Source organism: Palaemon carinicauda, chromosome 22 (genome assembly GCF_036898095.1).
Source record: "Palaemon carinicauda isolate YSFRI2023 chromosome 22, ASM3689809v2, whole genome shotgun sequence".
NCBI classification, from domain to species: domain Eukaryota; kingdom Metazoa; phylum Arthropoda; class Malacostraca; order Decapoda; family Palaemonidae; genus Palaemon; species Palaemon carinicauda.
Genome location: NC_090746.1, coordinates 78,773,946 through 78,798,434, shown reverse-complemented (window position 1 = coordinate 78,798,434; position 24,489 = coordinate 78,773,946). Strand labels below are relative to the sequence as shown.

The 24,489-nt window shown below is 41.9% G+C and overlaps 1 protein-coding gene across 1 annotated transcript in view; it reads right to left on the bottom strand.

Annotated features, from left to right (window-relative positions):
• Positions 1 to 16,705: 16,705 nt before the first annotated feature.
• The window catches only part of LOC137616558 (uncharacterized), a 142,425-nt gene continuing 134,641 nt past the window's right edge, over positions 16,706 to 24,489 (bottom strand). The window contains exon 21 of the mRNA XM_068346420.1: positions 16,706 to 17,625. Coding sequence (XP_068202521.1) covers positions 17,589 to 17,625 — 37 coding nt within the window. The 3' untranslated portion in view covers positions 16,706 to 17,588. The remainder of the gene's footprint in view (positions 17,626 to 24,489) is intronic.

Here is a 24,489-nt window from a genome sequence, read left to right as displayed (position 1 = left end):
AATCGTCCAGATAGAAGGATATCCTTATCCCTTCCTGATGCAGCCAACCTGACACATTCGCCATTACCCTGGTGAAGACTTGAGGAGCCGTGCTGAGACCGAAGCAAAGAGCTCTGAATTGGAAGCACTTGCCCTCCATTACAAACCTCAGGTACTTCCTCGAAGTCGGATGGATGGGGACATGGAAATATGCGTCCTGCAAGTCTAGGGACACCATCCAGTCCCCTGGACGTACTGACGCCAGCACCGACTGAGTCGTCTCCATGGAGAACTTTGTCTTCTCCACAAATACGTTGAGCGCGCTGACATCCAGGACGGGTCTCCATCCGCCCGAGTTCTTGGGGACCAGAAACAGGCGATTGTAAAAGCCTGGGGAGACTAGATCCCGAACCGGTTCTATCGCCCCCTTGTCTAGCATTTGGTTGACAAGGTCTACTAGAGCCTTCTGTTTCCCAGGATCTGAGTACCGGGCTACTAAGGCCAGCGGAGCATCTGCGAGAGGAGGTTTTTTCAGAAAGGGGATCTTGTATCCTTCCTTGATGACTGAGAGGGACCAGGTGTCCGCCCCTCTCCTCTTCCAGGACTGCCAAAAACCTGACAGTCTTGCGCCTACCGTCTGGAGGAGACGAACTTCATTTCCTGGAGCGAGGTCTGAAAGAACCCCTGGTAGATCTTGGTCCTGAATCTTGCCTTCTCCCTCTAAAATCTGATCTTGAAGTAGTCCTGCCCCGAAAGGGCTGCTGGAATCTCCTTTCCTCCCGTTTCAAAGAAGAAGGAGGGGCTGCAAAGGGCTTACGAGCAGAACGAGATAAAAGGTCTTGGGTGGCTTTTTGGGCCAGAGAACGCGTAATGTCATTAACCAGAGACTCGGGAAAAAGATGTTGAGAGAGGGGGGCGTAAAGAAGCTCAGACTTTTGAGCATTGGTAACAGACCTAGAAGCAAAAGAGCAAAGCAGAGCTCTCTTCTTTAGGACCCCAGCTGAGAACAGAGCAGCCAACTCATTCGCCCCATCTCTGAGGGCCTTATCCATACAGGACATAATGCTCGTAAGGTCCCTAGATCCATCCATCTGTTCAGTTTTCCTTGCGAGAGTCCCAAGCGACCAGTCTAGGAAACTAAAAACCTCAAAGGCTCTAAAAATACCTTTGACGAGATGATCCAGCTCCGACATTGACCACATGACCTTGGCTGAGTTGAGAGCATGCCTTCTAGCAGAGTCCACTAAACCAGAGAAGTCACCCTTGGAGGAGGAAGGCACTCCCAGACCCAAAGGTTCTCCAGTTGCATACCACATACCCGCTCTTGAAGCAAGACGAGCTGGTGGAAACGAGAAGGAAGTCTTAACTGTTTGTCTCCGCTCCATCATCCAGTCATCAATCTTCGTGAGAGCCTTCTTTGCGGAGATAGACAGCTTCATCTTGATGAAGGCCGACTGTTTCTTGGCCTTCTTTCTGTTAAATTGGGACTGAGGAGATTGAGGGGCAGCAGGTTGGAATTCCTCTCCAAAAAGTTCAAGAAGGGAGCGAGAGAGAACTTTGTAATCTCCCACAGCATCGGCAGGATTATCATCGTCATCAGAAACATCCTCGAGGGCCTGATCCACATCTGCAATATCCTTCGAAAGAGAAGAATCCTTAGAACCCGACAAGGGCAAATCAAAGGCATCATCCTGCAAAAGACGGGTTGCATCCTGGAGTCCCGCGCTAGAAGAATCCTTGGAACGAGAGGCAGTATCGTCCCGAAGAGGCAGGGTGGTATCGCCCTGGGACCGAGAACGAGAGGCAGAGTCGTTCTGTCGTCGAGAGCGAGAGGCGGTATCGTCATGGCGGCGAGAATGAGAGGCGGTATCGTCGTGGCGGCGAGAATGAGAGGCGGTATCGTCGTGGCGTCGTGAACGAGAGGCGGTATCGTCGTGGCGTCGAGAACTAGGGTCGGTATCGTCGTGGCGTCGTGAACGAGAGGAGGTATCGTCGTGGCGAAGCGAACGAGAGGAGGTATCGTCGTGGCGAAGCGAACGAGAGGAGGTATCGTCGTGTCGAAGCGAACGGGAGGCGGTATCGTCTTGGTATCGAGAACGAGAAGCAGCTTCGTTCGATAAGGTATCGTCCCGGTATCGAGAACGAGAAAACGTATCGCCCTGGTATCGCGAAGAAGTATCGCCTGGCGCAAGCACACATTCCTCATCCTGGCGTAGAGAGGGAGAAGTTCTCTTTAAAGAAGAACTCCGTTCTCTCTTAGAAGCAGATTTCTTAATCGGCAACGAGTCGTCTTTACGTCTGTCAGACTGGGCGTGAGGGCGGCTAAAGGCTTGTACTAAAGTCAAAAGTTGTTCCTGCATGACAGACATAAAGGATTTAGCAACATCAGCTGGGTCTTGCGGATCCGAAGGGGGGGGCTGACGAATACCACTCGTATCTTCGGCAGCAGGCTTCGTCCTTTTCACAGGCACGGAGTCGAAATCATCCTCCGACGGACAAGGTTCATAACTGCTAGAACCGGGAGAGAAAGAACGAGACCGTTCGTCGCGGTTCCATCTCCTCTTAGTAGGTCTTGAAGCTTCATACTTCCATTTACGTCTGGACGAATTCGGAGAAGAAAACAACACATCCGACTCGTCTTTCCCGTGACGGTCAAGAGCAGCCTGGGAATAGACAACAGGACTGTCTGAGGCGACGGCTGACCGAGGGTACGTACCTCTCACCCCCTTTCGGTCATCGACGTACCTTCTCCCTTGGTCCTGGGAGCTTGGTAGAGGTCTAGGCCTAGGGGTATGACAGATTCGGTCGGTCGCCACCTCCACTGCACTAACACAAGCACTTTCACTTTCCTTACCTTTAAAGGCCTCCAGCTGTTCTTTAATGGCCTTCAACTCGGCCGCCAGGCTAGCGTACCGAGGGTCATCCGTAGATACGGAACCTGTAGGAGGTGCAGGAGTTACTACCTCAAGGGAAGGATCAACTTCCAAAGAGGAATCAATAATAGGATCAATAGATAAATCTACGCTAAGTTCGTCTTCCTTACCACTAACAGACTTAGACTTAGACCTAGAAGCTCTCCTAACTCTATCGAGCTCTAGCTTACGCACATAGCGCTTCATAATTAACCAATCTTTCTCATCCAAAACCTTACATTCCCCGCACCTATTATCAAGGGCACAAACAAAACCCCTACAATGAGAACAAACAGTGTGAGGATCAACCGCCATTTTGGGTAGTCTCACCTTACATTCCTCATTCGCACAGATACGGTAATGACTCTTTTCACTCATAATGAAAAACAGCAAAAAAAAGCTAAGAGAAAACAAAATACAACGATCGCCAAAACCCCAAATCAGAGTACTTCACCAAAAAAGCAAACTGGTACACCGAGCAGGGAAAGCGAAGAAAAACTCTTAATGACGGACCAACGTGTTATCGATCCGGCCGGCAGAGATGAACTGAAGAACAGATTTCCGTAGTGTAAGTTAAGGTATGTTATCGCAGTCACCATCTCTACCTCCTTGCCGATCGTGTCTCCTCGTGCGTGTGTGTGTTTGCCCATACGCACACGAGTGTGTTTGTATCAATATTTGTTTTAGTTAATAAAGGAATTCAGATTCGCTGATATTGTTTTTTTAGTTACATTTAACTGTCTTTCAACTCGTTAACGCTGTTAAAAATCATATGAACACAACACATTTTTGTTTAATCTCTCATTTTTGTTTAATCTGTCTGTCTGTCTGTCTGTCTGTCTGTCTGTCTGTCTGTCTGTCTGTCTGTCTGTCTCTCTCTCTCAGAAAAAATTAATAGACGTCTCTAACACTAACAGTAAAGAAGAACAAGAGAGAGAGAGAGAGAGAGAGAGAGAGAGAGAGAGAGAGAGAGAGAGAGAGAGAGAGAGAGAGAGAGAGAGAGAGAGAGAGAGAGAGAGTATTTATTTAAAGAACATGTTAACACCATGTCTACCTTCTCGCCGATCTTCCGTCTCCTCCTGCCGTAGCAAATCCTACACCTGCGTTGGCTTGTCTCTAAGGTAAAGTGGTAATAAAACAAACTTTTTATTTATTATTTCTTTATAATTATCTTTTTTACATGCTTCTTTCATATTATGCAGTTATGTTATTCTTATGTGTAATTATGTGTAGCCATTTATTAAGGATTTATTATGGGTTTTTAGGCAGAGGAACGAATTAAATGAATTACCATGTATTCTTATGGGAAAATTCGTTTCTACATCCGAACATTTTCTACATCCGAAGTTGGTTGTGGAACGAATTAAATTCGTATGTAGAGGTACCACTGTATTTGTAAGGGGATACATCAATACTAAACACTCAAAACCCAAATTCTAGCAAAGTTAACAGGAGTAATAAATCAGGAGGGCAATTAATAGCCTGAATTATATAAATTTAACAAGAATAAATTTGTTCTTGATAAAATTTAACATACTGTAAATAGGATGTAGATTACAGTACTGTCTACCACTAGGAGTGATGCAAGTTAAAACATTACACCTCAAAGAGCAACAGAGTTCAACACCTAAACACATTAAATGATCCCTTACAAGAAGACAATACAGTACTAATTCCTATCAGATTTCTTTCAGTCAAGGAATTGGTTAACATTCAACAAATAAACACTTTTTATCAAATTTACTTGAGCGATACTCAGTTGTTTGGGGAATTGACTACTGGAATACCTGAAGGCTTAAGAGAGGCAATCTTAAACTACATAATCAATGATAAGCACCACAGAGAACCTAAACATAGTTAGCGAGTGAAACACAAAAAAATATGTAACAAGAATCTATTTAGCATCTAAACCTATTAATACAAATACTGTAATAGAATGTCAAAAGATTCTAAATCTTCAAGTGTCATTATAGAATGTTAAAAATTAATACTTATTTGATAAGTACCTGTTTTACAAGTTAGAAAAATAATTTAACAAAAATTAGATAAGAATCATAATGAAAAGCAAGTCACAAATAGAAGACTATCCAACAATTTTAATTTTTTTTTCATTAGTTACAAAACAATATATAACCTGAAAAATAATATGATTTAATAGTTTCCAGTTTCAATATCTGTACCTTAAATTACCACATAATAATAACCACTGATAATACCTTACAGCTGATAACAGCTCTTTTTTTAGATAAATAAACAATATACTGTAGTGATATACATAAAAAATTCACATGTACAATACTTTAAAACCTGTAACCTACATAACTATAAATATAAAATCTATACAATGAAGGAGAGAAGGCAAAGCCATAAGTCATACAAAATCTAAGAAATACAATACACCCATTATAGGAAATATTACTAATAACCAATAGATTTTTATTTGCCTTCTTTTCATCATTAAATAGAATATTGTTATAAAATTCAACTAGCACCTTATTAAAACAAAACAATAATCATACTTCATATCCATTTGGCATTAAAATTCATTTTACCATTTGATATCCTAAGGTTAGTATAAAAATAAATCTATGCTTACTGAAGGTGGGAGTGATAAGGTAGAACAAACATCTTACTATGTTTTTTAGCTAAGAATATTGTTCACAAATTACCAACTACTTGATAAAGATTATGTTCTTTTAGTTCAAGTTGGCTACATTCTTGAATTTAAATTTGACAAGGCACCCTAACTTTATAATACTTCTTTAACGTTAGTAAATAGAGAACTTTAGTTTAAGTTGGCTACATTCTTGAATTTAAATTTGACAAGGCACCCAACTTTATAATACTTCTTTCACGTTAATGAATGGAGAACTTTATATCTTACATTCCATGCAAATATGCTAGAATACTAAACAAAACATTTTAATGGCTTAAAATCTATCTAGACTAGGGTATTTTCTTTCTTTAATAAGATGCGTATCAACCTAAAGTTTTACAATTAGTTTCATTGAAAAAAAAATGATTTGCAGATTTCATATAAGTATTGGCAAAACAATCAATTACAGTTACTTGTGGTTGTCAATGGGAGTTCATGCAATTTATAATTGAAATTGATTTTATATTATACAAATTACCATACCATTTCTCACCAGATACTGTAATTTTCATATACAGTAACACGCTGCTTCTATTAATAGTTTTATCATAGCTTATTTTAAGAATTTATGTACCATAATGCATTCAACACATGTTCCCTTGCATTTGGATATTTCTCTCTAATAATTTCAGAATAATAATAAGAATGAATATGGAGTAAGGTATTCTGGAGAACACTTCGTAAACTATATAAACATGATAAGCTATAATCCATTCACCAAACTTAGAAGAGTAAAAATAAGCAAAACATTGCTAAAAATATTCATAAACAGACTAAGTATTAAAATCCAAGAACTAGTCTGCTGAAAATGCCTGTAAAGCATAAAGCTCCCTAAACTAATTCTGAAATATAACTTTTCTTATTTTTTGTTAGAATCTGAATATAAGAAAATATATCTAAGAAAATAAAATACTAATGGAACAATTTCCTACTTTATGGTATATAAAATTTCTTTCATCAATATAAATATATGAACCACAATGTAGTATAGTATCTCTGCCTTATAAAAACAAAATGATGTTTGTGATAAAGTTCTATTTCCTATTACCTGAAAAATACCTCCCTAAAGGGTTGAGCATTTGTAAATACTGAAAATCAAAGTTATTGTCCATAGAACCAACTCCCAATTTCATGAGGGATTTTACATATATTTAAAAAAATTTATTAAACTATAATATCCTTACAGTAATTCTCTATAAACAAATTCTTTGGGCTCAGGCCATGTTGTCCTGATGGAAGGTTCCTATAAGTAGCTTCCTAGGGTATATTTGACTACAGTGATATTCCCAGAGAATTTAACTTTAGGTCTCCAGAATTCTAACTCCTGGCGCGAATATCCCTAAAATTTCTCTCAAGGATATCGCATAATATCAGGGGACGTAAATCTTGATACAACAAATAGCAATCTTCACCGCGAAAAGCGTTTTCGCTTCGAAGGGGAAAATGGCAAAAATAGAAGGGAAGCCGTTATTAAGGTACCCTTCCTCCGTTACTACCTTAAGTATCTACAGTAGATGGCGCCATCGTCGCCACCATGTTTTATTCCTATAAGTGTAGCGCTACAAGCTCGGTGATTTTCCTTTTCGCTCTCGTGTTTACGCTTATCTCGTTGAATTTATCATGCAATCTCCCGCCTCTCCTGCCTCTAGAAAGTTGAGTATTTGATCTTTACATTGTATAAATTTTAGCTCTTGCCTCACAGTGAAATTAGGTTAAATTAAGTGAGAGAGCTTTTGCCTGAACCGGAGGCGTCATGGGCGTTGTCGTTCGTTACGCATGAGTTATTTAGTTAGGCTGAACGACTTTCCCGGTATAAATAGCATGAATATCTAAAAGCTATTTAGTCTTCATTGCTAGGAGTTAATTATATTATGCCGATTGTATTCGTAACAGTTTCGGCGATTTAGGTAACCGAACCTTGCTTGCGCTAGGCTTCCTAGCCTAGGTGTTTTAGTTTACTTTCATGCATGATATAATAGACATTCCTAGTGTTATTACATTTAAATGAAGCTATTTAGGCAATTTATACGTGTAAGATACATTGATTGCATAAAAATTTTCCTCTTCTGAGATCGTATACGAGAGAGTTTCGGCGATTAAGGTAGTCGATTCTCTCCCACCACTAGGCTACTAGCCTAGTGGCTTTAATATACTTTCATACATGTTCTCCGGTTACCCTCATGTATCGTTTTATCAATTCAGGCGAAAATAGATATCTCCTAGAATTATTATATAAACCGATACTCATCTCCAGTGGAGATTTAAGGGTAATCCCTCCTTCCCTCTGAGTGTAGCCTTAGGCTACAACCCTAGTTGGTCGTGCCTCAAGTTGTCATTCAGGCATGACTAGGCTAGAGTTTTCTGTCCCTTCCCTTAGCCGCAGATAGCAGGTTTTGGGTTTTGGTCAGAACCTCAGAGTATATAGTCTTGTGCCGGCATAGGAGGCTAGACCTCCCAAGGCCGCACCTGAAGTGGTTGTATGATGCCGCCACCTTCTCCCTGCTGTCTAGTAGACTAGTCCTGTGCTCGCAGACCCTAGGCTGAAGAATAGATATTCTTCTGCCACCTAGGATGGCGCCAGCACTGGAACTCTGTTTCTTTCTTGTTGAGAGGAGGCGGCAAGCTTGCTGCCGGCCCCTTAACTGTATTGGCAGACCCTAAGCTGGAGAATAGATATTCTCCTGCCGCCTAGGATGGCGCCGATATTGAAACAGAGTTTCTTAAGGGTGTGGATGAACCGGCAACCCTGCTGGCTCCTTCCACACCTCATACAGGACCCTTTTCCCTCCCCCCTCTGTCCTTTAGTGATGGCCTAGTCATCGGAACCTTTGGCCGTCGTCCTACAGTCTCACCGCTTGCCGGCAGGTTGTGGGGCCGGCCGGGGCTCCTACTTGTAGTAGCTTAGTCGCTCAGCTTTCCCTTAAGGACGCAAGGCTCCGGGAAAGGCTGTGCCCGCTGGGCCGGCAGGAGACCCCTTTACTATAGAGTGTTCTTCAGTCCTCTCTTGGACTGCCATTCACATACCAGTGGCCGGCAGAGACCGGCAATGGTTTGTGTTTGGGTGGAAGCCTGAATGATACATTCTCCCCTTCCATTTGAACCCTCATTCTGGAGGAAGGTAGTAAGACTGAGTACTTACATCCTTATTTACTGTTGATACACATTCAATAAGGCACCCTTCACTCCTTGCTTTCTCTCTCTCTATCGGCTAGTGCTGCCGGGTACTAACCTAGCCGGCAGTTGCCGGCCAGGTTGATGCTGCCGGCCACTACCCCAGCTGGCAAGGCGCCGGGTAGACCAGTGCGCCGGCAACCAGTGAGACGCCGGCAATCGGCGAGCCGCTGGCAGAACTGGCTTGGCCGGCAGGTGCTGGCCGGGTTGATGCTGCCGGCCACTACCCCAGCCGGCAAGGCGCCGGCAGACCGCGAGCCGCCGGCTGGGTTAACTTGGCCGGCGGGTGGCGGCCGGGTTGATGCTGCCGGCCACCACCCGGCGTGGACTGTGCCGCCAAGTGGTAGCCCTGCCGGCAACGTGCCGGCTAAAACTACAGTATATGACTATACAGTAGCCAGTATATTTGCAGTATAGATCATACTGCAGACAGAAAACTATAGTATAAATTATACAGTAGTTAATTTTCCAACATACCCTGTGTATCCATGCACAGTCTATTGTTGAGACCATATTATATAGGCGAAGAAAAGATTTCTTTCCATATACTGATAGATGATCAGTTACAAATTACCCTTATTATTAAAACCTTTGGAAAGTCAGTGTTAAGTTACACTTATCTATCCTTACAGGTTAGAACTCTTCCATGGGTTTTCCTGAATAGGAAAACTCTAGGTTTTAATTTTTGGAAAGGTCACAGCAATTGGCTGGACAGGAAACACAAGTATGTGTCTTTCCTAATTCTTTTGGCTATATGCAATAAATATGCAAAAATAATAATAATATTTATATAGTTTATCAGGTGAGATGAACTACCGCACACTCATTTAGTTTTCCTCTCTTTACATGAGGACCACCCTAAATGCCTGCGAGTCTTCTGCAACGTGAGGAGCAACGACTTCTGCAGCCATGTAGAGTGCAGGGTGCATTCTCTCTGTTCCATCTCCAAGGGACCTCTAAAGTGCTGGGACCCCCAGGACTGCAATGTATGCAAAGCCTTGGTTACTGAGGCTTTTGATGACCTCAAGACAGCGGAGTCAAGGGATGCAGCAAGGAGTAAGCTGCGCAGATGGGTTCGTGGCTTTCAGAAGAATGCCACGGGGCCTTACCTTCCGAATGAACGGATGCGTGCCTATCTGTTCCCTAAGGCAACTGCGGATGCCGTTAAACCACAGCCTCAACCTGAGATCCTTTGTGTCCAGATTTCCGTAGATACGGATGTCTCTGATGCGATGAAGGACATCCACCTAGATGAGAGGATGTCAGAGGTGTCGGAGGACACTGAGAAAGACCTTCTTGCGGAGGGTCTGGAAGAGGAGTCTACCTTGGCTCCTGAGACTGAAGAGGATGATGTTGAATCAGAGTCCGTGCCCTCAACGTCTTCTGCTCCTCCATTGGAAGATCTTCATCTCAGAGAGGCTGGGAGCCGTCCTCATTGAGGATGTCGACTTTTGGCCCAGTTTTGAATCTTACCCAGACTGCTTCGTCCGTCTGAAGGCGGAACCTGTGTCCAAGGAGGAGACAGAGCCGAAAGAGGTCATAGTTCTTATCCATGGGAAAGCTCAAGCTTTGATGGGAAGCAGTCTGAAAGACAGGGCTTCACTAATTCGAAAGTGCCAGCCCTGAGCAAGAAATACCCTTCTTTTCTTGCTCCAGCTAAACTAGCCTTTCCCTTTGCGGAAAAAGGGTTTAAGGCAGTTATGAAGGCAGTAGAAGCTGGGAAACCTTGCCCTACACTTGAGGAGTGTAGACCCTTATCCCTAGCTCTGCCTACAGATGACAAAGACTGGAAGGAAATAGATCTTACCTTCTCAGTTGGGAAGTTGGAGGCGGATATTGCTGGACGCCAGTTCAGCGAAAACCTCCCTAAGTTGTCTGATTTTCTCTTGCGTAGGGAGAAAGAGACAAAGGAAAGGCTTGCCGCATCCCTGTCCCTCCAGATTACCTTGGAGGCAATGGCAAGCGATAATAGATCCCCAGACATGTTCATGGTCGTGGCCAAATCACATTTGGCAACGCTGGTCAAGGACCTATATGGCTTTGTTAGGGCCAGACAAGCATGTAGGGAGTTCGTGTTTGCTTCGGCTGTGGTGAAACACGAACCCAAGAAGATGATAGCTTCCAATATCTGGGGAAAAGACCTCTTCCCGAGTGAAGTGGTCAAAGAAGTAGTTGACAAGGCTGCCACGGAAAACAGGAATCTTCTCCAAAAGTGGGGCATGTCGGCAAAGAGGAAGTCTTCCCCGGATGAGAGTCCCCAACCAAAAAGAAAGACGAAGAGACCTAGGTTGCCCTCTCGCCCTGTCAGGAAACAACAACAACAACTTCCCACAATTCCAATGACTGCGGTGCCCCAGATGGTGGCACAACCCCAACCCACCTACCAGATGGTGCCTCAGCAGATGGTGGCCCAGTCACCAGCCTTTACTCCTGCCTATGAGAGGCAGACCACTACCTTTCGCCCTAAAGGTAGAGGGTCGAATAGAGGCTCCTCTAGACACCCCTCAAGAGGAAGAGGAGGTAGGGGAGGACGCGGTCAAGGAGGCAAGTCCTCCGGACAACCGAAGCAATGAGGGGCTTCCGGTAGGAGGAAGACTCCAAAGATTTCGGGATCGCTGGACCTTCGATCCCTGGGCCCACAGCCTAATCAAGAACGGACTAGGTTGGAGCTGGAGGACAGCTCCACCATCATTTCCTCAATTCTTCCAACACTCCACCCCCATACTGGAAGAATATACACGAGAACTCTTGAGCAAAAGGGTGATAAGGAGGGAAAAGTCCCTCAAATTCCAAAGAAGGCTGTTTTGTGTTCCCAAGAAGGACTCAGACAAACTCAGAGTCATTCTGGACTTGTCACCACTCAACAAGTTCATAGAAAACAACAAGTTCAGGATGTTAACCCTTCAACACATAAGGATCCTGCTGCCAAAACGGGCATATTCCAATCAATCGCCCACTCTCCTCCTACCTAGGATTCAGGCTACTGAAGAAGAAATACGTCTTCCGAGCCATGCCCTTCGGACTAAACATAGCCCCAAGGACTTTTACAAAGCTTGCAGATGCAGTCGTTCAACAACTACGCCTAGAAGGTGTCCAGGTAGTGGCCTACCTGGACGATTGGCTGGTGTGGGCAGCATCCGAGACGGAATGCATGCAAGCATCCAAAAAAGTGATCCAGTTCCTGGAACATCTGGGATTCAAGATCAAGGTCAAAAAGTCTCTATTATCTCCAGCTCAGGAGTTTCAATGGCTGGGAATACATTGGAACTTAAAGTCACACCGTCTCTCCATTCCACCAGGGAAGAGGAGAGAGATAGCGGGATCTGTCAAGAGACTACTGAAATCCGACAGGATATCAAGACGCCAACAGGAGAGAGTACTGGGCTCCCTTCAGTTTGCATCAATGACAGACCCGGTGCTAAAAGCACAGCTAAAAGATGCATCAGGAGTCTGGAGAAGATACGCATCAAATGCTCGAAGAGATCTAAGAAGAACGATACCGACTCTACTACGATCACTTCTCAAGCCATGGTCGAAAGCCAAGAACCTGAAGAGGTCTGTGCCCTTACAACCACCTCTACCTTCAGTCATCATCCATACGGACGCATCAAAGGAAGGATGGGGAGGTCACTCTCACCAACAAAAAGTCCAAGGGACTTGGTCCTCTCTATTCAAGACCTTCCACATCAACTTTTGGAAGCCATGGCAGTCTTTCTCACGCTGAAGAAACTGTCTCCTTGCCATTCAGTCCACATAAGACTGACTCTGGACAGCGAGGTGATAGTGAGATGTTTGAACTGTCAGGGTTCGAGATCACCCCAAATCAACCAAGTGATGTTGGCCATCTTCCGCTTAGCGGAAAAGAAGAGATGGCACTTATCAGCAGTTCACCTTCAAGGGTTCCGCAATGTGATGGCGGACGCTCTATCCAGGCTCTCTCCGATAGTCAGAATGGTCCCTAGACGCAGGATCATTCTCCTTCATCTTACGTCAAGTCCCAGGACTGCAGATCGACCTCTTCGCGACGAGCGACAACAAGAAACTACCTCGTTATGTGGCCCCATACGAGGATCCTCTAGCTCGATTGAAACAGATGGAACTGGATTTACCTGTTCCCTCCAACCAACCTCCTGTTGAAGGTCCTCAACAAGCTGAGATCCTTTCAGGGAACGGCAGCTCTAGTGGCTCCCAAGTGGCCGAAGAGCAATAGGTTCCCTCTAGTATTGGAACTGAAGCTGAGGCTGGTCCCTCTGCCGGACCCAGTACTGACTCAACAAGTACAGAAGTCGACTGTCTTTGCTTCATCACAGAAAACCCAAAACCTTCATCTCATGATTTTCTCTCCTTAGCAGTTAAGAAAAGGTTTGGGATCTCGAGAGACAGTATATACTTCTAAGAAGAATATAAGTATGAGTCTACTAGAAGACAATATGAGTAATCTTGGAAGAAGTGGGTTGCTTTCGTCAAGGCAAGAAGACCAAAAGAGATCTCAACAGATTTCTGTTTATCCTTCTTTATTCACCTTCATGGACAACGTTTAGCAGGCAACACGATAACCACATGTAAGTCAGCCTTGACTAGACCTCAGCTTTACGCCTTTCAAGTAAACTTATCCAATGAAATCTTTAACAAGATCCCTAAGGCTTGTGCTAGACTTAGGCCTGCCGCACCTCCGAAGCCCATTTCATGTCCTTAGATAAGGTCCTACACTTTGCCTCAACAGTGAACAATGAGGATTGCTCTCTGAAAGACTTAACCCAGAAAGTTATATTCTTGTTTGCTCTAGCCTCAGGGGCCAGAGTTAGTGAAATAGTGGCCCTTTCTAGAGATGAGGGCCATATTCAGTTCACAGAAGCGGGAGAACTGAATCTCTTTCCTGATCCAACGTTTCTCGCCAAGAACGAGCTACCTACCAGAAGGTGGGGTCCCTGGAGAATCTGCCCTCTGAAGGAAGTGTCTAAAGGTCTATCTTCGTAGAACTTCAGACTTCAGGGGAGGACAGCTCTTTAAAGGAGAAACCTCGGGTTCAAACTTATCCCTAAAACAACTAAGGGCGAAGATCACCTATTCCACTCGCAGAGCGGATCCTGACAGTACACCCGCTGGTCATGATCCCAGGAAAATTGCTTCGTCATTGAACTTTTTCCAATACATGGATTTTTAGTGCCTTAGCTCGTATACTGGATGGAAGTCATCCAGAGTATTCTTTAAGTACTACGCGAAGCAAGTGCAAGAGTTGAAACGTTATGTGGTGGCAGCAGGTAGTGTGCTAAAACCTGTCGCTTAGCGCTGCGAGGAACAGTGAATTGCTTTGGGACTGCTAAAATCGGGTGAAGGTGTTGACACTTAACAGTGCAACACGTAAATATGTGTCACCAAGGTGGCACTATGGACTGTTCCAGTTATTAAAGGTGAAGAAACATAGAGATAACACTTGTGCCGTGTGTTTTTACACAGTTTGAAGAAACAGTCATTCATAGAAATGCATATTAGAAAATTTATTAAATTTTCAGTTTTGTGGCACTAATTTTTTTCCTTTCAGGTGAAATAATCATTTCTGGTCTTGTCTGTATTATATATGTTTCTTATTGCATTCATTAGCATTATATTAACGCTATTTATTTAAGTTGAATTGCTGGTTATTCATTACCAATAAATACTTGATTGGTATTTGTCTTATTTCGCCCCAAATTTGAATTAATAAAGACATGCGAGAGTATCATTTAACCCTTAATAATCTGCATATGGACATGTGAACAAAATACATAACTTTGTTCTAATATGAGTACAACCTTTCTCTACCTACGCATACATTGTTCCTACACGAGTACAAACTTTGACTGGCTTCGCATACAGTGAGACCTGTATGCTCTTGATGCTATGTTTGTTCATATGGTATATGCAAACCTCGAGACTCTTTCCTAAGTCTAGTATGACTCTTCCCTGCAGGGGGCAGGAAGCACTAACATAGTTCATGATTAGAAGTACTGTAATGATGTATAACGGTAATGCCATATGTCTCTATGGTCTGGATGACCAAGGAAATATTGACCTGAGGTTAAGGCACATTTGGAAAATCCACAGATACAGTACTTTCTAAATAATGCTCTGGTAACCTTCCATCGGGACAACATGGCCTGAGCCCAAAACACGGATTTTGAGCGAAGCGAAAAATCTATTTTTTGGTGAGATAGCCCTCCTTTTTAGAGAAAAGGCCTTGGCAGCATCCCTCCCAAAACTACTATATCTGTAGCACCTGGCTCAACCCTACAAGGAATAAAACATGGCGGCGACGATGGCGCCATCTAGATACTCAAGGTAGTAACGGAGGAAGGGTACCTTGATAACGGCTCCCCTTCTATTTTTGCCACTTTTCCCCTCGAGGCGAAAACGCTATTCGGGGTGAAGATTGCTATGTGTCATATCAAGATATACGTCCCTGATATTATGCGATATCCTTGAGAGAAATTTTAAGGATATTCGCGCCAGGAGTTAGAATTCTGGAGACCTTTAGTCTAATTCCCTGGGAATATCACTGTAGTCAAATATACCCTAGGAAGCTCCTTATAGGAACCTTCCATCAGGACGACATGACTATCTCACCCGAAAATAGATTTTTCGCTTCGCTCAAACTCTGTTCTTTGTTAACTTCTGTCTTAACACTAAAGAAAATACAAAAAAATTGTAACCCCCATACAAAGGATAAAAATCTAGACTAGTGTGTGGTAAAAAAGAAGCGTATCAATAACATTTGCAGGATTACTGTTACAGTATCCCCTTTCATTAACTATCACCTTTCAACCTTCTCCATGCAGTTGTAAACAACCAACTCACATTGGTTTGGACTATTTTATACATATGTTGCCTTTCAACAATATTACAAAAGATGTGTTATAACCGAGAGACAGGATATTCTATTATAATGAGACCAGGTAGAATATTAGAATATCGCAACTTTGTTATGGTCCACACAATTGAAGATTTGCATTTTGCTTAACCATAACAGCGTGCATGAAAGTCTCGTTTACAATGTAATGTTTAGAAATACAGTACCAAAGACATAAATGAAAACTAAATTGATGCAGAAATCTGTATACAGTAGTTTAATAAGTGTGTAAAAGCTTTGGCTTTTGTGAAAATTTTATGAAGCCTGTGAAAGCCACAGCAAATTTTCATACACAGTATACATTACTAAGGATTTATTCTACCTTGATGTTTTATAAAGATTTCCTTTATGAATTATACATACCATAAAATGCATTATGCATCCAATACAGTACCTAATACTTTTATTGTTTTCAGGATGAACTGCACCAAATTACAGTGAACCCTCGTTTATCGCGGTAGATAGGTTCCAGACGCGGCCGCGATAGGTGAAAATCCGCGAAGTAGTGACACCATATTTACCTATTTATTCAACATGTATATTCAGACTTTTAAAACCTTCCCTTGTACGTAGTACTGTTAACAAACTACCCTTTAATGTACAGAACACTTAATGCATGTACTACAGTACCTTAAACTAAAACAGGCACAAATATTAAAGGCGATTTTATATCATGCGTTTCCTAAACACGCTAAAAAGCATGATAAAAAATAGCAACCAATGTTTTGTTTACGTTTATCTCTGATCATAATGAAGAAACAAACTGGAGGTAGAGCTTTGCTTATTACCCAGACATATTTCTCATACTTTTCCCCTAGAACTACATCACATCTTCCTACTTTAGATATATATATATATATATATATATATATATATATATATATATATATATATATATATATATATATATATATACACATATACATACCTACATATATACATACATACATATATACATAAATACATGCATACATATATATAAATATATATATTACTGTATACTGTATATATATGGGTTATGGAAAAAATCCGCGAAGTGGTGAATCCGCGATGGTCGAACCGCGAAGTAGCGAGGGTTCACTATACTAGGTGGCCACTGAATCTAATAACTACTAAATCTCAATCATTCAAATGAGACTTGAACTTAAAAGAATTTCATATTTCTCTTGCCACTCTAATTAATGTTAATTCCACATTTTAAAAACACTATCTAAAGGAGTCTAAATTTCAACAGATACAAATATATCTTCTAGTTCTATGAAAATTTTACTAGCCGTTTAGGGCAGGTAACGTGAGAGTCAAACCACTACTTTAAACTAGCAAAACAAAACTGTTATCCATTCAGTAAGCTCTGTAAAAAAAAAATAAAAAATAAGTGGATAGAAGTCAAATCCTAAAGCAGCAGACATTACAGTGGTGGCTACAACAAAATGTACTACCTAAAACACTAAGTTATTACCTTAATATTGAACGTATGAATTACAAGACTCTACAATAACAACAGATGAACTCCAACAATAAAATACATAGCTTTTAACAACCATCACAGACAACCCAACTGTTCTCATTGCCATAAACCTAAATATAAACTAAATACTCCACTGAAGGGACAAGGCTTTATCGGCGACAGAAAGGGGGAAATTTTTAAATCTTAGGTCCAGAGCTGTAAAGGATGGTTAGTGTATGCGCAGACACACCAGTTGTGTACCTGGGTAGGTGTAGCAGTCTTGCATTGGATACGTGAGTACCCCCACAAGATTCTCAGTAAGGAAGGGGTTAATATTCAATGATGTGAGAAGTAAAGTTGGACATAAAAATGGTTATAACTGTACAATGAAAATGGCAATAATGTACACCAAATTAACCGTGAAGAGTTCACCCAATCTGATAATTCTATACAGTACTGATTGCACATGGTTTATAAAATAATACTTTAGAACTCTACAGTGTATCAGTGTATGATCACCAATGTTACACTCCAGATCTAAATTTTGCTTCTGCTTTTCAATCCACCATTTAATCTGTGAAAGAAAATAGCTTTCGTTATTGTAAATATAGTCTCGTTCCTGACTTGCTATCAAAATGGATGTTAGAGATAATTCTATTGTAATACAAAAGCTGTTCAATAAAACAAAGGCTGCAAATATGAGAATCTTAATACAGTCTCAATACTGTTTAAATGGTATGTTATTTAGCAGAAGTTATGTAAGCAACACAACTACACCTCAAGTTATATACAAGAGATACTGTTATGAGATTCAAAGTCATTTTAGGATCACAATATTTTTTATATAAGCATTATAAACATGCAAGTAAAGGTACCAAACGTGAGTAGAATCTCATGTGATCAATGTTCAAGTTCTAGCTCTGACTAAGAGAACTGAAATCTATGTACATAGTTATTATTCTGACATAAATAAAGATAAAATCTACTCTAGGTCCTGTTAAGCATATTAACTTCATAGGGTCTATAAATAGGAAGGGATATCATATTGTAAAAAATAATTATCTTTGATTATAAAAACTGATTGATTTAAAATGATATTTTCATAATAAAATAAATTTTTGAACATACTTACCCGCTGGTTATATATAATAGCTTTATTCTTCTGTCCGGCAGAAATTCAAAACTCGCAGCAATCGCATAGATATGCCAGGTATACACTAGCGCCACCACAGAGCTAGGTCGAACTATCCCTCCTAGTATCAGATTTTCCATGCCCATAGGTCCCTAGAGGGGAGGAGGGTGGGATTTTAAGTTATATAACCAGCGGGTAAGTATGTTCAAAAATTAATTCTATTATGAAAATATGATTTTTAAACATTTAAACTTACCCGCTGGTTATACAATAATAGCTGATTGACACCCTTGGTGGCAGGTCAGAGACAGCAACATCAATGGAATGTCACTTAAGAGTTTAAAACAAAACTAGCTTAAGGGTTCGTACCTATTAAGGAAGCTGACTTCAATGGTTCTCTGCATTAATAAGTCTGCTGTCCTTTGAGAACCAGCGATCCACCCAGGAGGCTGAAGAACTCTAGGAGCTGTCAAACGGTGAATAACCTCTATGCTGACAGGACCTCAACTAATACCCTTGTTCCGGGCGCTCTCAAGAAACAAGTGACTACCTGACTAAGTCAAAGATTGCGGAAGATTGTCTAACAATTTCCTCCAATCATAAAAATATACACAAGTTCCAAGAGGGGAAAAGGGTACTAGAGATTAAGGGAGTGTAGTGGTAGATCCTTCACCTACTATTGCATTGGCTGCTCCGAATGGACCCAAAGTGTAGCAGTCCTCATAAAGAGTCTAGACACGTTTTAAATAATGTGATGCCAATACAGATTTACTTCTCCAAAACGTTGTATCCATCATACTTTCCAGAGAACGATTTTGTTTAAAAGCCACAGAAGTTGCCACAGCTCTAACTTCATGAGTCTTAACTTTCAGGAGCTTAAGGTCTGCCTCACCACAGTGTGTGTGAGCTTCTTTAATCAAAAGTCTTATGAAATATGATAAGGCGTTTTTAGACATAGGAAAAGCAGGCTTTTTGACTGCACACCAAAGAGCTTCTGAATTGCCTCTTAAACATTTAGTCCTGTCTAAATAGAACCTTAGTGCTCTAACAGGACAAAAACCTTCTCCAGCTCCTCACCCACCAAATCAGAGAGGTTAGCAATTTCGAAAGATTTTGGCCATGGGTGAGAAGGACATTTGTTCTTGGCTAGAAATTCAAGCTGCAGGGAGCATATAGCTTTGCCGTTTTAAAGCCAATGTTTTTGCTAAAAGCATGAACTTCACTGACCCTTTAGCTGTTGCTAAGCTTACTGAAAATAAAGTCTTTAAAGTCAGATCTTTAAAAAAAGAAGAGTTCAAAGGTTCGAATCTGTCACTCATAAGAAATTTTAAAACCACGTCTAAATTCCAGGCTGGTGAATCCTGTTGAATTTTCTTTTTTCTTTTTTTTTTTTTCCTTTTTTTAATCACTCATAAGAAATTTTAAAACCACGTCTAAATTCCAGGCTGGTGAATCCTGTTGACTTTTTTTTTTTTTTTTTTTTTTTAAAGAGGTTTCAAAGGATCTAAGGAGATCCTGAAGGTCCTTGTTATTCGAGAGGTCTAAATGTCTATGCCTGAAGACCACTGTTAACATACTCCTGTACCCTTTAATGGTTGAGGAGGAGAAATTGTGCCTTCTTCTAAGCTCTAAAAAGAAATCGGAAATTTGAGCTATAGAGGTACTGGATGAAGAAACTGAGTTAGCTTTACACCATGCTCTAAAAACTTCCCACTTGGATTGGTACACCCAGATAGTAGAAGTTCTTCTTGCTCTAGCAATAGCCTTGGCTGCTCCCTTCAAAAATCCTCTAGATCTTGCGAGTTTTTCGATAGTCTGAAGGCAGTCAGACGTAGGGCTTGGAGGTTTAGATGGTTTCTTGCCAAGTGGGGTTGTCTGAGAAGATCTATTCTCAATGGCAAGCTTCTTGGAACATCCACCATCCATTCCAGTACCTCTGTGAACCAACCTCTTGACGGCCAGAAGTGGGCTATTAACGTCAATCTGGTTCCCTCGTGAGACACAAACTTTTGTAGTACTTTGTACAGCACTTTGAATGGAGGGAAAGCGTACACATCTAGGTGTGACCTGTCCATCAGGAATGCGTCTATGTGTGACGCTTCGAGATCCGGAACTGGGGAGCAATAATTCTCTAGTCTTTTGGTTTTTGAAGTTGCGAATAGATCTATGAGAGGGCGGCCCCAAATCCGCCAAAGTTTCTTGCATACATCTAGATGTAGTGTCCACTCTGTGGGGAGAACTTGATTCCACCTGCTGAGGCTGTCTGCCCTCACATTCTTTTCCCCGTGAATGAATCTTGTCAACAGGGATATCTTTCTTTGATGTGCCCAAACGAGAAGAGTTCTTGCTATCTCGTAAAGCGACCTCGAATGCATTCCCCCTTGTTTCGCTATGTAGGCCAAAGCTGTGGTATTGTCTGCATTGATTTGTATTACTTTGTTTAGTACTAGCTTCTCGAATCCCTTGAGAGCCAACAGGACTGCTAACAGCTCCTTTTGATTGATGTGGAGACTTTACTGTTGTTTTGTCCACAGACCCGAAATCTCTGACTTTCCTAGTGTTGCTCCCCACCCCGAGTCCGAGGCGTCGGAAAACAACACAAGGTCTGGGCTCTTTTGTTCCAAAGAGAGACCTTCCTGGAACCTGTTTATGTTGTTCCACCAACGAAGGCACTCTTTTATTGGTTCCGTAAGAGGAATGCTCTTCTTGTCGAGGCTGTCCTCTTTGTTCCAATGGCAATTGAGATGGAACTGAAGGGGTCGTAAATTTGGTTTCCCCAGACACACAAATTGAAATTGTTCCAGTGAAGAGAGGGTTCCCAAGAGACTCATCCACTCCCTCACTGTACAAAACTCCTTCTTTAGAAAGGCACAAAGCCTTAAGAGAGCTAGCTGTATTCTTGCAGGCGATGGAAAAACCTGAAAAGTCAGACTGTGAATCTCCATCCCCAAATAAAGAATCTTCTGAGAAGGGATCATTTGAGACTTCTCTGAATTCACCAGCAGTCCTAGCTCCTCTGACAGACTCATTGTCAGATGCAAATCCTCCAGACAGCAATTGAGTGAGGGGGCTCTTAGTAGCCAATCGTCCAAGTACAAGGAGGCTCTGATGCCTCTTGAGTGGAGCATGCTTGCCACATTCATCATGATCTTTGTGAAGACCAGAGGGGCGGTGGTGAGGCCGAAGCCTAAGGCCCGAAACTGGAATACTTCCTTCCAGAGGTCTAAGGATAGGATACAACGATACGTCCTTACAGACACATCCTCTATTTGAGGGGTGGTGCTTAGCCCAAAACAAAGAACTCAAAACTGGACAAGTTCCTCCCATACACGAACCTTCCGGTAGCTTGAAGTTCGGATGGATGAGGAAGTAGAAGTAAGCATCCTGGAGATCTAAAGAGATCATCCAGTGGACCTTCTTTACTGCTGCAAGCATAGTCTTATGAGTCTCCATAGAGAAGTTTTGTCCTCTGGACGTAGCTTGAACAGTGTGTAACTCACGTTGGACGTCACGGTTTGTTTGACGTTCGACGTCACGAGCTTGTTGCTCGACGTCACGTTCGGCTTGATGCCCGACGTCACGTTCAGCTTGACGCCCAACGTCGCGCTTAGCTGCCTAGCGATTGTTGCCGCGCTTGGAAGGTAAACGCTCGATGACACGCTTGGCCGTTTGATGTCTGGTATCAAGAGAAGCAGACACTCAATGGGATATAGAAGCCTTATCACGCTGTTCAACATTTTAGCTTGCTGGTAGGCCGCCTGTGCGACAACGCGTCCTGAAAAGAATCATGACAAACCATCGCTTTGCTAACAGAAGGCTAATAAGACTGCATAACAGATGAGAGCCGTTGCTTCATGCCAGCAGCATAGTCCAACTAGGATCAACATTAGGTGACACCGGTGTAGAAAACTTTGATCGCGAACTCGCCTTCCTCATCGCTTACATCACGCTCCGCATTTCAGCAGACGGAAAACAGTCTGGCGGAAGCGGCGGTGCCTGTTCTGTAACACCAGACTCAGGAATAAGATCCTTATCAGCCTGAACTCAAACTTTGCCTACTTCTGACATCCTGACAGGCCGTATACAGCAAAAAAAGGGGGCACTGCCTTCTCTTACAAAAGCCCTAATGCACTTCCTGCTGTTGCAGCTGAACATGCTGCTGCACCAACATCTGCAGTTAGGTTCTTTATAATGCATTGAGGACGCGCTAAAGCACTGCCCTATCAGCACTGTCTTTTTTACTTTGTTACTTTCCTCAGAATGATTTATTGTTAATTTATTCTCATCATTTACTTATTTTCTCTCCTTACTGAGCCATCTTTCCCTATTGGAGCCCTTAGGCTTATAGCATCTTGCTTTTCCAACTAGGGTTGTAGCTTGGCTAGTAATAATAAAATAATAAACAGAGACTCCTTTGTCGTCTTCCTTAGCAAAAAACTCTGAAGGCGGAACGAGGAGCAGCAGGTACAAAATAAAATGGAAACTCTTCAGAAAAAACTCTCATGAGTTTCTGAAAGTCACTCCCTTCCTCCTACAAGTCTCTAACCTAGGTAGAGATGTCTTGTTTCCTAGGAGTCAACTCCTTAAGGTTCTGAATTCTGACCTCAATGCTTTAGAGGTTTAATCCTAGCTCTCCCAACCAAGAATTAGTTCAAGCAGGCCTTGGTCTGAGAACATAATATCTTTCTAGTTAATATTTATTTCTTAATATAGCGCCTGGCGTAACAATGTTCCAACGCTAGACGCTCATGGTCATGTAGACATCAAGTTCTACTTGATGTCATGCAAGCTCTTGATGCTCGGCGCCACGTGACTTTCAGAACAATAATGCTTGCGATTAAAAAACGCTCGCGATTCAAACGCTCGGAACTATGCCGATCGCTTCTAGAACGGTAGATCATCGAACAAGAGAAACCAAGAAGTTGCACTAAGATACAAACATCGTGTCAAACTCTTACAGCAGCATTAGTAGCTAGCCTTGTTGAACGCTTGATGACCAACGCTCTGTTGTTGTCACGCTCAGCTTGGCGCAAGGCGTCATGTAAAGCTTGGCGTGAGGCGTCATGCTCAGCTTAGCACGAAGCGTCACGTTCAGCTTGGCGCGAGGCGTCACGTTCTGCTTGGCGCGAGGCGCCATGCTCAGCCACCTGGCGAGCGCCATCATGCTCAGCTGCTTGGCACGCGCCATCAGGTTCAGTTCTTTTTATGAGGTAAGAACATTTGAATGCTCATTACCTGTCAAGAATGATTCTAATTTTTTGTTTTCAGCTTCGCGCCTGATGCGCGCCATTGCTTAATGTTAGAAAACACTTTTACCTCGCCTTACCTATGGCGAAGGCGAGCGTTCTGGGGATTGACAACAGAAAACGCTCGAGGGGACTTCTGCTTGGGTCTTACAAGACGGTAAGCGCCAGGCTACGCTTCTAGTTTCCCTTCGTCGCTCGACTTTACTTCTCCCATGGGTCCGGGAGCTTGAAAGAGGTCTAAGGCTAGGATAACGACAGGTCCGAACAGAAGCACTCTCCACTGTATTGAATAAAATTCACTGCACTAATTTAGCACTAAAAAATAGCATTTTTGACTCTTTGGTATAAAACCAAAAGTATACACGCCCGTAGAAGGAGATCTTACTATTCTGTCAAAGGCTTGAATGGGAATGCAATAATCACTGAAATCCATATAAAATGTAACAAAATATTTAATATAAAATACTGACATATTACATGAATAGATATAGGAATAAAGAATATATCTATATATTTAAACCAACCCTTAATATCAAGGGGTTCCAATAAAAGACGAATAGTCACATTTAACAATTGGAACATTTGTAAATATCATACGAAAAAATTTAGTATCCTAAAAACAAACAAGTAAACAACGATACAAAGAATCGTGAGACTATATCAATTGTCATGAATACTACGTCGTATGAAAATTAACTAAACGCTAATTCTCTTTAATCTTTGTAAACAGATTAGCTAAAGAAAAAATACTAAAAGGACCAATATAATTGGAAAATTACATATTCCTTTTATCTAATATAACTTAAAAACTTTAGTTTTTAAAGAAAAATGTACTTTTCATAAATATCGATACAAAGAGTAATACTGTAACGATAGACTGAAGACTGCGTAGCATAAATAAAAATGAACACTAGATAATCTTTAAAACAGATCGAAGATTATCGAAAGAAAGCATACCAAAAGGACAAAAATTTTCTTAAAATAACATAATCCTTTTATTTTATATAACTAAATACTTTGTAAGATAGTATTAACTTATCATTCTTTGTAAAAAAAGAAA